General features: G+C 38.9%; 1 protein-coding gene across 3 annotated transcripts in view; it reads left to right on the top strand.

Annotated features, from left to right (window-relative positions):
• LOC125461729 (poly [ADP-ribose] polymerase tankyrase-2-like) overlaps nucleotides 1-14,925 on the top strand; it is a 60,225-nt gene that overhangs the window by 17,042 nt on the left and 28,258 nt on the right. For all 3 annotated transcript variants that reach the window (XM_048550814.2, XM_048550815.2, XM_048550816.2), the window contains 6 exons: nucleotides 911-1,006; nucleotides 1,495-1,531; nucleotides 4,303-4,378; nucleotides 5,359-5,453; nucleotides 9,882-9,948; nucleotides 10,870-11,056. In XM_048550814.2, coding sequence (XP_048406771.1) covers nucleotides 911-1,006; nucleotides 1,495-1,531; nucleotides 4,303-4,378; nucleotides 5,359-5,453; nucleotides 9,882-9,948; nucleotides 10,870-11,056 — 558 coding nt within the window. The remainder of the gene's footprint in view (nucleotides 1-910; nucleotides 1,007-1,494; nucleotides 1,532-4,302; nucleotides 4,379-5,358; nucleotides 5,454-9,881; nucleotides 9,949-10,869; nucleotides 11,057-14,925) is intronic.

The raw sequence follows: 14,925 nt of genomic DNA, 5'->3' as shown, positions 1-14,925 counted from the left end.
GACCAGGTTGGCATTTGTGGCACTTTCCTAATTCCAGAGGGCATTTAATAGTTAACCTCTCGCTTGCTTACACTGAAACCCATTTTCCATACTCTTGCCTAGTCATTTAAGGTGACGTGATTTCAAAGCATTTCAACTTGGACATGTTAGGACAATGCAAGAATACCAAATTTTGAAAGAAGCATTCGTTTATCCTACATGAGTAAAAAGATTGCTGATTAGTTAAATGGATTCTGAAGTATTTCCACAAAAGATGTACCAGTTGACTGTTATTCCCAAGCTTTTAAATTTTTATTTTAAAAAGGCAGGTCTCCTCTGTTCAAAGCACCACCGTAGTGATGCACAAAGAACAGTTATCTTCCTAAGCTCTTGTTTAATTGATAAAAGTACAATACCTGGATATTTTTTTTCCTGATTGTAGAAGACATGTTGCTGCAAATAAATATGTAGCTTCTTAGAAGAAATGTGAGCCAGGGATTGCTAGTTAAAGTAGGAGATAGGAGTCAGTATCCAGGCTAAAATGATTCTAGTGTAGGTAGGAACGATCTCTGAGAAGAGCATCTAATATTCTAAATATAAATGCAACCAGAAAGCACAAGGGATCCTGATGTATTTTTTTTTAAAGTTGAGCTGCTTTTCTGTGCTAGTATTTTCTCTTAACTTCCAACAGACACCAATTTCTCCAGACTCGTTCCTGAATTGCTTTATGGTAGTTACAGACATAGCAATATTTAACAATGGAAATCGCCAACAAAGCATCACTCTGAGGCTTGATAGGTAAATTTGTGGACTCATTGGCATAGCTTTTTTATGCATTTTGAGTTATTTCATCTATTATTTTGATATTGTTATTGCTGTTTAATGCAAGTTACTTGATGTGCCAATCTTCTCTCCATTGTCTTGGTTATAGTGTTGCTGCAACATGGGGCTGACCCTCATATTCGGAATGCAGATGGAAGGACAGCATTAGACTTAGCTGACCCGTCTGCTAAAACTGTATTAACAGGTGAGCTTTGAATTATTTAATTTGATATCTTTTGCTTGAACATCTTATTGTTTCTGTTTCAATTAGTGTGAGACGTGTTGAAATTCTGGTAAGTGAATTTGCTGCTAAACTGCTGTTGTATATTTTTCTCAGGGGCCTCTTGACAACTGGCTTTGGTAGAGGCTAAAAGTCGGAAAATTCATAAAGTAGTCCAGTTTACTTAAAATATATGGTACAAGAATAGGAATGAAATTTTTAAAAATTTTGTAAGGAACAAGAAGGGAAAGTCAATATACACAGTGATTTGAAATGACTTTGCAATGGAATAGTACTGAGTACAACTGATCTGTTACATGTGGATAGCTTAAGAACAATTTAAGTAAATTCAGTGGCATTTGTTGCTAATTTGAAAGCCAAGTAAGTGAAATTTGAATTGTAATAAATCAGCTCTAATTGCCATCGGTTAAATTTTTGTTGAAACACTTAACTAATTAAATTACATTTTACAGGTGAATACAAAAAGGATGAACTGCTGGAAACTGCAAGGTATGGACTCAAGTTATGAAAACTAGCTTTATATTGCTGTTTTTTTATCAAGAGGGGTAACTCGGCACTAATTGACAATCTATAAAATATCATTCTTTTACAATTAATAGATTTTCAAAGCAGTGCCTAAACTATCATGTTAATAAAATGTGAGGCTGGATGAACACAGCAGGCCCAGCAGCATCTCGGGAGCACAAAAGCTGACGTTTCAGGCCTAGACCCTTCATCAGAGAGGGGGATGGGGTGAGGGTTCTGGAATAAATAGGGAGTGAGGGGGAGGCGGACCGAAGGTGGAGAGAAAAGAAGATAGGTGGGGAGGTAGGGAGGGGATAGGTCAGTCCAGGGAAGACGGACAGGTCAAGGAGGTGGGATGAGGTTAGTAGGTAGGAGATGGAGGTGCGGCTTGGGGTGGGAGGAAGAACAGGTTAGGGAGGGAGAAACAGGTTGGACTGGTTTTGGGATGCAGTGGGTGGAGGGGAAGAGCTGGGCTGGTTGTGTCATGTGTTGTGTCCTCAAATAATACGAGGGAATTGATATTTGAATGATGGAAAGATCACACTTGGAATTCAGGTAACTATTACATAAAGGGTTATAAGGCACAGACAATAGAATTGAAAAGATGTGTCAAGAGGTATGCAAAATTTCCTTGAAACTGCATCGCTTGTAAATTAGAAGCCTCACAATGATTGGGAAACAGATGTATTCCAGTTCTGTGCTGAAATTGCATTTTATTTGAGTGAGTGTTCGGCAACACTGACAACTGCAGGCACCTACCCAGGTGCACTCATTGGGGACCACATGTTGGTGTCACTACCCAAATAAATGGCATATCATTTTCCTTCCAAGCCTGCATTCACCCAACCCAGTCAGTTTAAAGCCTTCTCTGCAGCCCCAGTTATTCACTTTACCAGGATACTGCAGTCCGTTCCACCCACACTAACCTAGGATCTATTTACTTAACTCCGAGACTTTATTTCCCTGTGTCAGGTTTCCTCTGGCTAAAGAACCAATCCAAGTTTATTGAATTGGAGGTTCTGCTTTTCAGTTTAGTTCCTTACTGTTCACCTGTTTTTTTTTCTAACCAACCTCCCAAGATATTCAAAGATATTATTGCACACCTCTGGAGCAGATGGGTCTTGAGCCTGAGCCTCCAAGTTCAGGGGTAGGGACACTACCACTATGCCACAAGAGGGCCCCTTTCCTTACTGTTCACATTCTTTGATCAGACTAGAAAGATGATTCTGCTAAATGTTGTTCGTAGCCATGTGGATGACAACTGGATCGTTTCCCTGTCACTTCAATTTCTTCTCCATCTCTGAGGAACCATCTCTGGCACCCACCCGGCAACAGAGCCTTTGGGACTGTCACTCATGGCTGCAGCAAATACTGTCCCATACCACTACTATATTCCTATTTCCTTGCAACCCACGTGCACACGCACACACACCCGTAGCATGGTGCAGTCATCGGAGGGGTAAATGTGTGCTCTAGACACAGGGATGTCCAGGGCAATGTCACATGCTGCTACCCAGACCCACCCCCTGTCATATTGTGGTAATCCTGCATTTCCCTGCTAATCCACTTCGTCTGAACATCCCTGGACACTGGGCTATTTAGCATAGCCAATCCACCTAAACTGTACACTGTCATAGACTCATCTTTTGGACTGTGGGAGAAACACCTGGAAGAAACCCACACAGATGCGGGAAGAATGTGCAAACTCCACACAAGCAATCACCTGAGGGTGTAATGAAACCCAGGTCCCTGATATTCTGAAGCAGCGTTGCTAACCAATGAGCCATCATGCTGCCCAATCATCTTGACTTAATTTATAAATTAATCACTCTAGCTTCCCTCCTGTATACACTTCTGTAATTCTTTTTTTGTTATGGCCTGAAAATGTTAATAGTGTAGTCCATTTTTTTTTGTTTGTAGACTGGCATGGGCACAATGGGCAAAATAACCTTGTTCTGACTTCAACTAAACCCAGCCTGGTCTAATAATAATTCAAGTGTTTGCTGTGGTGGGATTCAAACCCACATCTACAAGGCACAAGCCTAGGACTCTCGATTCCTAATGCAGTGACAATACTGTTCCACCACTACCTTTTCCTTTGCCTACGACATTGACACACAGAAATTCTCTGATCAGGATGTGACATGCTTTTTGTTTCAAGAATTTTGCATCTCGTCGTGTGTGTATCTTCTATCCTGTGTCAGCAGGAACATTGTTAATTTTTGCTTCAAGCTGCTTTTAATTATGATCAGGCATGAAATTGGCATTTTTTGTCACTATTACAGCTGTCCTATAGTTTCAAAGTTACTTATAGTCTGCATATGCAATCACCACTCACTAAACTCTAAACTTCAAATGCTATGAGCTTATTTTAATTGATTTCAAGCAATAAAGCAGTTAACTTTGTCAAATCTAAATGTACACTTTTAAATAGATGAATTCAGTTCTGATAGCATTTTATTGTAAAAGTGGTGCTGTGTTACACTTCTCCATATGGTGTCATCAGATTACTATAGTATGTTATTGGTGAGTTGCAGCATTTTCATTGCAGTGCATGTCTATTAAATATAATGAAAGACTTTGTTCTGATAACTTGTATAATTATTTGTTAACTGTTTTATTTACTGATTATAAATATTGGCAGTTGTTTGACTGAAATTTGAAGTTTTGAAACATTGGTGCAAAGTAATGTTTTTAAAAGTCCATTCCCTTCAGTGACCTATAAGGGTGTATAATTTTAAAGGCTCTATTTCTAGGAATGGAAATGAAGAAAAGTTGATGTCCCTTCTTACACCATTGAATATAAACTGCCATGCAAATGATGGTAGAAAGGTAAGAATTGCAATTGTTACTGTTCACCAAATAGTCATGAATATCAAGTTATTGAATGGACTTGGGCAATTTGATTGTGGAATTATTGCCCTGTAGAAGATTTACCAAAATGGACAGGATAGCAATGATGTTAGAGAAGTAAAACGGATAAGTAAAAGTTTTGAAAAGTTTACATGGTATGAGAAATGGAAATCATGAAAAACAAGACATGCTGCATCTTAATTGGAGCAGGAAATTGTATGTGAAACAGAATATCCTATAGAGATTCTGTGGGGCATGATAATCATCATTATAATAATGATAAAATATTGGTACAGTAGAGAATAACGGAATAGTTTAAAAAGATTTATTATCAGACAAGCTTTCATTTTTATTCTGTCCAGGAATGACGAAACCACTCTGATAGAATAGTGTTTATGTTCTTGCTTCAAAAATGCAGTATCACAATCAGGATAATTGCTCTAAAGAACTTGACCTGCAATATAATATTAAAATATGACTGTGAATTGCTAAATATATGGTGACCCTTCAGTCATCAGCAAAATTAATGGTATTGTCAAAAACCTGATTGCCTAAGGCTCTTAGTGGCAATACACTGAAATGTAACATTTTCTATCTGTAATGAAAAAGAGCTCGATAAGTTTTTAAATTGAGATTGTATAAGGTTTTGTAAATAAACTGCATGAATTTGTGCCATGCTTTTAGGTCCCATCGTAATATTCACAGAAAATGAGAACAAGATATATGATAATTACTTTGGGAAGGAGGGGCAATATGAAGTACTGGGTGGGGCTTGAATAGCAACAATGAGAACTGTGGCACTAAATGAACGAAGCAGCATTGTGGACTTTAGTATTTATGCGGATTTTGATCTGTGTAATCAGACTTTAATTCAATTACTTAGAACTGAAGCATTTAACTCTTCAAATCTAATTTTATAGACTATAATTTTCCTAATGTCTTTCCTTGTCTCTGTACAGTCTACCCCACTTCATCTAGCAGCAGGATATAATCATGTTAAGATTGTACAGCTGTTGCTTCAGCATGGTGCTGATGTCCATGCAAAGGATAAAGGGTGAGTATCTTTTTAATGCATGTCCAGTGGTGCAGAGGTTTGAATGTGATGGGAAGGGCCATCAACTGTGAAAGGTGTCAGTCCATGTTAGTCTAAACCTTAGAGTAAATCTACCCCTTTACTATTAGACTTCGCATATCTAGCACAAACCTGCTGCATTTTGTTTGTCAGCATCCTTGATATCATTGACTTTATGGTGGGATATAAATATTAAAATATAACTTCTTGTGTCAGTTTTTCCACAAGAACACAATTCTATTCCTAAAATATTAGAAGAAATCCTAAAATCCAATGCAACAAAAATAAGTTTGACATTTTTGTGTTGGGTTAAATCAGTCATCAAGTGATACATTGTGAATTTCAGCACAGATTACTTTTGAAGTAGGGTTGAATTTGGCAACCTGCTGCATGCAGCTTCTTGTAGTCTCATATGCTACTTCTTTAAGCAGCTTTAACAGCAAATTGTTATTATGATTTTTTTTTAAAAAAGTAGAAATACTATAGATTCTTACTTAAATTTGTACTTCCATTCTTGAAGATGAAGCTAGGGCAAATCACATTTTCCAATTTGAAAACATACTATTAATTACATTATATAGAACCATCCTCAGCAGAGAAAGACGTTAAATGTTATACACTAAGTAGAGCTTTTATATTGCTTTATTCCTATATTGGTAAATGAAGAAAATAATCAAATGAAACAAATTTAAAGATATAACATGAATATAGTATAGTAACTTTCTGTTTGCCTCCCACTTTCTGGCAGTCATAAATTTGCTACTGATTCTCCTTGCAAAGTATCTATCTTAATAAACATTCTGGTCACCACAAACTCATCTCCTTGTTGATGCTGTGACTTGTGGCTCCCCTGGTCCAGACACAATGACTCTTCAGTCATCAGCAAAATTAACAATATTGTCAACCTTAATTGCCTAAAGATCTTAGTGGCGTTACAACTAAAATGTGTGACATTTTGATGATCCAGTGACGTAAGATGTGCTTAACTTGCCCTCTTGCCAATCCTTGCTCTCTCCAAACCTCCTGCCCTTGATTTTAAAATCAAAACTGCTTTTCTTGCCTCTCACTGCTTGTCTCCAGAGCCTTTATTATAGAGAGGGTTCTGAAGAAGGAAGCAGCAAGAGCATGGATTAGGCGTGCGAGAGACTCCTACAAAATTACACTGATCAGATCATCTGGCATTGCATCTGATGGCACAAAACAACTTTACACTGAAATACTGCTAAATGGGAAGACTAGCTCCATAAACTAACTGGTGTTGTTACAAAGCAGTGTAAAATGGGCAACGTTAAATAGGGACTTGGTGTAAATCAAGGCAGTGTCAGCTCCAAGAGCCAGAACACGATAGCCAGGAACATCTGAGGAACAGCAATCATCAGAATGCCATTCCACTCAACTATCTTGACAGTGCTGCACATTTCTCTCTGAATCTTCTGAGCCCAGCTTTTGCAGAGATACAGAGCACAATACCCATCAGGATGTTCAGTTGCTGCAAAAGGAGGGGGTGTGGAGGAAGGTGGGGTAGATAGGCTGCATGCCATATTTATTATAATGGCTTCTGTTTGGTAAATTTAAAGGCCCAGCATGAATTTTAGTGGGTCTCTGAGGTTGCAAATGGGTGGGGAATGTTTGGTCGGGTCAAGGAGGTTAGTCTGGAGAGCAATATGCAGAGTTTGGCATTATTTAGGAGGATAGATGAATGGCCAGTGTGATTAGTGGTATCAGTTCTCTTACTCGGGCATTTTAGATATTTTTTGTTTCTGTTGGGCATTTCTGGCTAAGCCTGTAGGTGAGGACTAGGTGAGTTAGTCAGTTAATATCGCAGATGGTCTCTGAAGATCAGGAAACATGAATATTTAGGCCAGGTTTCCCATGGGAATCAATGCTTAATCATTTTGATACATTTATAATTTCAAAGCACAACTTTAAACAAAAATTAGTATCATGCTTGAATTAAACTTGTTTAAGTTGATTGTCTGCACACTGATTTCACAAGGCCTTGAGTTCAAAGATCAGGTTTTATGGTTGCAGTGTTAAAATTATTAACTGTTACTGTTATTTTGACTGATGAGTTCATGGGCTAGAAAATTGTCCTGAACATCTTTAAATTGAAATCCTGTTCTAAACATAGCTTTAAAATTGTCAGCAAATGTAAAATAGAAAATTGAAGTTTAGTTACAAAATCTATTGTAAAAAAACATGAAGGTAAAAACCTTCTTTCACTTTTAAAGTGAATTTGTATTGGTTTATTCAGAATAATAAATCAGTGTTAGCTCCCTTGATTTTCTTCATTCTGGAACTCCAAGCACTTGTATTTTATAATCCCTTGATAGTATAGAACCTAAATACTCGTAAAGAAAGGATGTGCTGTTGGAACTTTTCATCTTGCGCTCAGTATGCAGACAATTCGGTACTAATGCATCAGGGTGACAGCTTTGATGCCTAGCCTTTTTTGTTTTCAGCAATACTCATGCTTGGGGGTGAGGTAAATTTCTTGAAGATTAAAGTTTTTCAAAAATAAAATGTTGCTGATGCCTGATGTGGAACATCATCAAACTCATTGAGAGCAATGCCATAGGAGAAATCATTTGATTAGTTAAAAGAACCTTTTCTTGTGTGGAGGCTTGGGGACCGCTTTGCATAACACCTTCGCTCGATTTGCAACAAACAACTGCACCTCCCAGTCGCAAACCATTTCCACTCCCCCTCCCATTCTTTAGATGACATGTCCATCATGGGCCTCCTGCAGTGCCACAATGATGCCACCGGAAGGTTGCAGGAACAGCACCTCATATATTCCGCTTGGGAACCCTGCAGCCTAATGGTATCAATGTGGACTTCACCAGCTTCAAAATCTCCCCTTCCCCCACCGCATCCCTAAACCAGCCCAGTTCGTCCCCTCCACCCACTGCATCCCAAAACCAGTCCAACCTGTCTCTGCCTCCCTAACCTGTTCTTCCTCTCACCCATCCCTTCCTCCCACCCCAAGCAGCACCCCCATCTCCTACCTTCTAACCTCATCCCACCTCCTTGACCTGTCCGTCTTCCCTGGACTGACCTATCCCCTCCCTACCTCCCCACCTATACTCTCTCCACCTATCTTTTCTCTCCATCTTCGGTCCGCCTCCCCCTCTCTCCCTATTTATTCCAGAACCCTCACCCCAACCCCCCTCTCTGATGAAGGGTCTAGGCCCGAAACGTCAGCTTTTGTGCTCCTGAGATGCTGCTTGGCCTGCTGTGTTCATCCAGCCTCACATTTTGTTGTCTTGGATTCTCCAGCATCTGCAGTTCCCATTATCACTTTTCTTGTGTGTACACTTGCTGTCTGACACAGCACGTTGTTTACTGTTTATTGCAAATGAATATGTATGTCTTTATGCTTTTTAGTGTGACAAAACTTGGCAAAGCACAGTAATAGAAGATGCTGTAGCCACGTGTCTCCTCATCTTTTGAGTCTTTTCATTGTCTCCTACTTGATATTAGTCTGCTATTCTTGTAACTTTAAAGGTGAATGCATCTTCATGTTTAGGAATAGAATAATAGATTATATTGTATACTTCGGTCATCTTAGAACAGCATTTCTTGAGCCTTACTAATAGTAACATTACAAGACATTCTGCAGATCCTATATCTGATAGTCTTTAGAGTGGAAAACATCCAAAGTGCGGAAATTGCACTTACAAATGGAATACAGTGCTGAATGGTGAGCGTGTGTAATTTTTAAATGGCCTGTTAAGGAACATGAAACTCAAAAAGCACTATTTAAACGAGAACGGGGTCAGTAACTCAAATTAATATTCAGAAAAAATACTCTATTAAGCATAATCGACCAGTTGGTTCAAAACTGTATTGCTTTCTTTGCTTGCTCTGTATTTGCTTGTAAACTAATATAAACACATTATTATTGCTGTTACTAAAGAATTTTGAACAATTTTTCAAAGCGCAAGTTTGAATTCCCTGAATGATTTCGCCACCCCTTCTCTGTAGTGGAGGATTTGTGTTAGGACCCATTTGCAGAACTTGGATTCTCTTCTCAGCCTTTGACTGCTGGGAAACTCCAACAGCTATTTAGAAATTGTGGGAACATGATAGAAAGTGTAATTTTCATTTGTCAGCAGTGAAATTGAAATATCGAGTGTGCACTCCAATAATCCATATCACATGACTCAAGGAATATAGACGGCAGGAAAATATCAAAAGTAAAGGCTTTGAAGGAGTTCCAGAATTTGTTGAGAGTTAAATGCAGAATAGATGTTTTAATTTACATTGCTTGCACCTTGATAACCTAGTGGAAAATGCAAAGTATAGGGCTATAGAGGATCAAAAGAAATACCACAAGTCTCTTAGTATTTTATTGGAATTATTCTGAATATTTCTCATATTATAAAGAAGAAATCTTTTGTATTTTAGAGACTTGGTACCTCTTCACAATGCCTGTTCCTATGGTCATTATGAAGTTACAGAACTTTTAGTTAAGGTTAGTATTTAATCCTTATTTGAGAATTAAAGGTTAGTGATTTTTTTTTAAATGGTCTGAAATTGGTACAGTGGATTACTTGCTAGCATTGAGCCTTGAACCTACATTCACATTCAAGATAGGCTAATGGAACAAAAAGCCTCTGTCTTGTACAGGATCTTTAAAAATTTTAATCCATCTGATGATCGTAGGCCTATAGTACAAAATATCACTTACTCAAGACTAAATTGACAACCTCACATCAAGATTACAAAAGATGGCTTGTGAAACGTTGAAAATGTGCCACTGATAGAATTGGGGCACAGTGGAGTGGGCTCTGCTTTGCACTTACCCATGCAGTAGTTACATACATGGCATTATGTTTAAAACAGAGCATTTCCCAGCCCAATATCTTGTTTCCTAAAGTACAAAACTTAGTTCAGACCTATATGGTACTGTAAGGATAGCTAATGTATTTGTATCCATATTACTGAATTTGAAATCAAGCTTTTTGCTCTATTTCACTATCCCTTTTTACTTGTTTATTATCTTGATGCTATCTGTTTTACTTTCTAATTTAGAAATTCCACCTGGAATAAGAAATAAGGTTATCTGTTATCACCTGTCTCCATTTCTAAATGGTCCAGACATCTTAACTCTGGCCCAAATACAAGTCATTAATATTTCTGAATAACCATTTCTGCAGAAGGGTCCCGACCCGAAACTTCAAGCTTTCCTGCTCCTTTGCTGCTTAGCCTGCTGTGTTCATCCAGCTTAACACCATGTCATCTCTGATTCTTCAGCATCGGCAGTTCCTACTATATCTAACAAGTCATTAATATGTCTGCTTCTGAACTCTTAAGCAATGTAATTGTATGCTGCAATTCTAAAAAGTTTAAAATAATTTTAAATTTTTTTTTGAAAATTGATGTCTATTCACAGCATGGTGCCTATGTGAATGCCATGGACCTCTGGCAGTTTACTCCTTTGCATGAGGCTGCCTCCAAGAACAGAGTAGAAGTATGTTCCTTATTGCTGAGCTATCGTGCTGATCCAACACTACTAAACTGCCATTCTAAAAATGCCATTGATTTGGCTCCTACACCACAACTAAAAGAACGATTAGTATGTAAGTTTCTCTCAATCTTGCTTTCTTTTTCAGTGGTACTTTAAAAGAATGTTGAATGTTCTGAAATGGTTGAGTATTGGTCCATAATGACATTTGTAATGGGTATATTTTCTCAAATATTCATAACCTCTTGAGTAAATGATATTGAACACTACTGATGTGCGAGAGAAAATGCAAAAATGAACCTAGCTTACTTTCCAAGTAAGTTACTTGGATTCTGTGATAATGGGCACCATTTAGTAGAATATATTTTGTTTATCAGTGAGCACGAGAACTTCAATTTATCCAATTCACCTAGAGTACTGGATTGTTCCAAGTCATTTGCCACCAATTTCATACTTTTAAATGCATATTACTGTTGCCATTTGGAAAACTCCTCCGCCAATTTACGCATATTAAGATAAAACTGTCCATTCAATTTTTTATCTGTGGTGATTTTTATAATAGTTCAGAATACATTTTGGTTCTTTTACAGGAGAGAGCCATTTCTTCTCTTGTTTTGTGCTTTATCATGTCTAATTATGTAGTCCTTTTCTAAATTATTGGTCCAGATATGACCTAAGATGTGAAGATCTTGGATAAAGTGTCTATTTAACTTGTGACCTCCCCCCTACCAAGCTTATTAAATAAAAGATTTGGTTATCTGTGTGCTTTCTGCCACAAACGTGGATTAACAAATTTGCTCCTTAGCAAACTGAATTTGAATTCACTGTCACAGAAAAGGTTTGAAGCCAAAATATTGAATGTTTTTCAAGGAGAAATTAGATTTAGCTCTTGGGGCTAAATGATAAGCCATGATCCTTTTGAATAGTTGAGCACATTCAGAGGGCCTACTCCTATTTTTCCTGCTTAGTTATCTTTCACCCAGCCAAATGCTCATGTAGGTACACTGATACTTTGGTGTAATTGCAGTGTTCTCATGTCTTTCAATTTCGAATGTGATTTTGGATTTAGCAGTGTTAGTAATCTGACTCCACCTCGTGACAATTCTCATGTTCCTTTTAGTTAATCCATGACAGTTTAACTACGCTACCATATTAAGTTACGTCTTTTTAAACAGTTTGTTAATTTTATGAATTTAGTTTTCGTGCTTGTTGGCTAGGGTAATACCGACATCAGCATTGCTATGGCACTAAAAATGTCCGCAATGAAAATGCAATGTTGCACGTGTCGAATTATGTAAAAGCTAATTGTTCAAAATGCATGGTGTCGTAGTGCAGGTGATACAGCTTATGGTTTGCAGGTTGAACATTATTCTGTAAGGTGTCAGCTGGAAAGCAGTGGTGTTCTTAGCTGATTTGCATGTGCCTCCTAGTTGTGTTTGTATATTTGTAAATTTTGTCCATGTTTGATTTTGTTTAGCCAATATAGTTAAGATCTTGTGCTGTGCAGGGAATTCAAATATTCCGAACAGTGTAAACATTACTGAAAATAATTACACAGTCATTCCTCTGTATCTGCGAGGGTTCCATTTCTGAAATACCCCACGAATGATGAAATTTGAGTGCAGAGTCTGTTTTAAAATACCTGTTAAAAGTTAGGGATACATGAGTTTTGCTGTGGATGCTGAATTTTGTTGCTACATAGTTCTAGCACAGATGAATTCATGAGTCATGAACTCAGGATACCGAGGATTTACTATATGTAACATTTAGTGTTTATAATATGCAGTGTTTGTATTATACAGATGTTTCAGTGGAGCATTTGAAATGAGTTTCTGGTGGAAATCTTATCTACTTACTGTTGCCCAGTTTATCTTGGAAAGAATAATGGGAGCAAGAGTAGGTCGTATTTTCCCTTGATCCTGCACTAGCAATCATATAATCACTGATCTAAACTCTATTTTCATACCTACTGCCCGTAATCCTCAATTCTGTGTAATACTGCAAATCTGTCTGTCATAGCCTCGAACATAGTCAATGTTCACAGCCCTTTGGGTTAAAAACAAATCCCAAGATTCACAACCTTGATAATTATAATTTGATCTCATCTTAGCCCTAAATACCCTCTTGTTTGGAGTCGTGCTCCCATTGTCTAGATTCTTCAGAGAGGGGAAAATGACTTTTTTTTTCTCCACCCTGCCAAGTCTGTCCAGAAGATTGTATGCTTTAGTTAGATCCCGTCTGCCTTCTCAACTCCAGGAGGCATGGGCCCAATTTGCTTGACTTGGATAATCCCTTCATCTCAGGAATCGATTTAGTGGATCTTTTGTAGTACTTCCTTTCGTGTAAGCATATACGTCTTTATTGGGTCTGGAGACTAAAACGATGCAAAGCATTCCAGGTGTGCACTTAGCAATACTGTATGCAGTTATGACGTTCAGTGTTCCTTCTAAGCTGCATAGCTGCTCAGCTGCTTCAAGGGTCCATGAACGGTGTTGGGCGTGTGGGTATGTTATTTTTGGTTTCTCCAGTTATGTGCAATGGCTGAATAAATTAGAAAGGGACAATACATTCCCTCATTCTGTAATTCCCCCCTCCCCCCCCCCACCCCTTGCAATAAATGCCAATGTGATTTGCCTTCCCATTGCTTGCTGCGACTGCATGCTAATTGTATTCCTTGTATGCATGTCCTCAACACTCTCAAAATTATCATTTACAAGTTTACTTCCTTGTTTTAAACAAAAAACATGCGTGCCTGTTCTTAAGGCCAAAATAAATAACTTCATTCTTTCCCATTTCTCTCAGTCAACCATCGTGTTTCCCCACTGAGCTTACCCGTATCTCCTTGTAGCCTCTTCGGCCATGAGCTTACGTTTCCTCCTGGCTATTGTATCTTCAGTAATTTATGTACTATGCCTGTCTGTGTCTTGGTCAGGTACTATAGATTATAAAACATTGGGGCTCACCTCCCAGTCATGAACCATTTCAACTCTCCCTCCCATTCCTTAGACGACATATCCATGCTGGGCCTCCTGCAGTGCCATAATGATGCCACCCAAAGGTTGCAGGAACAGCAACTCCTATTCCGCCTGGGAGCCCTGCAGCCCAATGGTATCAATGTGGGCTTCACAAGCTTCAAAATGTCCCCCTGCCCCATTGCATCTCAAAACCAGCCCAGCTCGTCCCCGCCTCCCAACCTGTTCTTCCTCCCACCTATCCCCTCCTCCCACCTCAAGCCACACCTCCATTTCTTACCTACTAACATCATCCCACCTCCGTGACCTGTCCGTCCTCCCCCGAACTGACCTATCCCCTCCCTACCTCCCCACCTATCTTCTCCTCTATCCACCTTTGGTCCGCCTCCCCCTCTCTCTCCCTATTTGTTTCAGAACCCTCTTCCCCATCCCCGTTTTCTGATGAAGCGTCTAGGCCTGAAACGTCAGCTTTTGTGCTCCTGAGATGCTGCTTGGCCTGTTGTGTTCATCCAGCTCCACACTTGGTTATCTTGGGGGCTCCAGTGCTGATCCTCCTGGCACTACCTGAGCAGCAGTCTTCCAGCTTAAAGATGCAGCATTTGTCCCTGCTTAACTTCATGCCTGTTAACCTATCCTCCTGCCATACCAGTAGATTTCCCAGACTCTGTTTTATCTCCTGTCCAGATCAGAAACCAGTGAGTTGGTATTTCCCCATCACTTTTTTAAAAAAAATGCAAGGGCAAAAGGCAGATTCACCTCCAAGTCCTCAAACCACCTGCAAAAATTCATTCTTGGGGGTGACCAATTGGAGAAAACACACTTCTGTTAATTGGATGTAAGTAAATCATGAGAAACAGTTCTTCCAGTCACATGGGATGTCTTACTCGGCAAGCATGGAATAAAATGTCTGTGATTGGAGAAGCGTTGAGTTTCTGGGGAATCGTTGGCATTGAGGTATTCAGTGTCAAGGTGGCCAAAAGCTAGGCCAACAGTGTGGGTGAGTGGAGGTTGC

The sequence above is a fragment of the Stegostoma tigrinum genome, chromosome 20 (assembly GCF_030684315.1).
Source record: "Stegostoma tigrinum isolate sSteTig4 chromosome 20, sSteTig4.hap1, whole genome shotgun sequence".
Taxonomy (NCBI): domain Eukaryota; kingdom Metazoa; phylum Chordata; class Chondrichthyes; order Orectolobiformes; family Stegostomatidae; genus Stegostoma; species Stegostoma tigrinum.
This window is presented reverse-complemented; position numbering and strand designations above follow the sequence as displayed.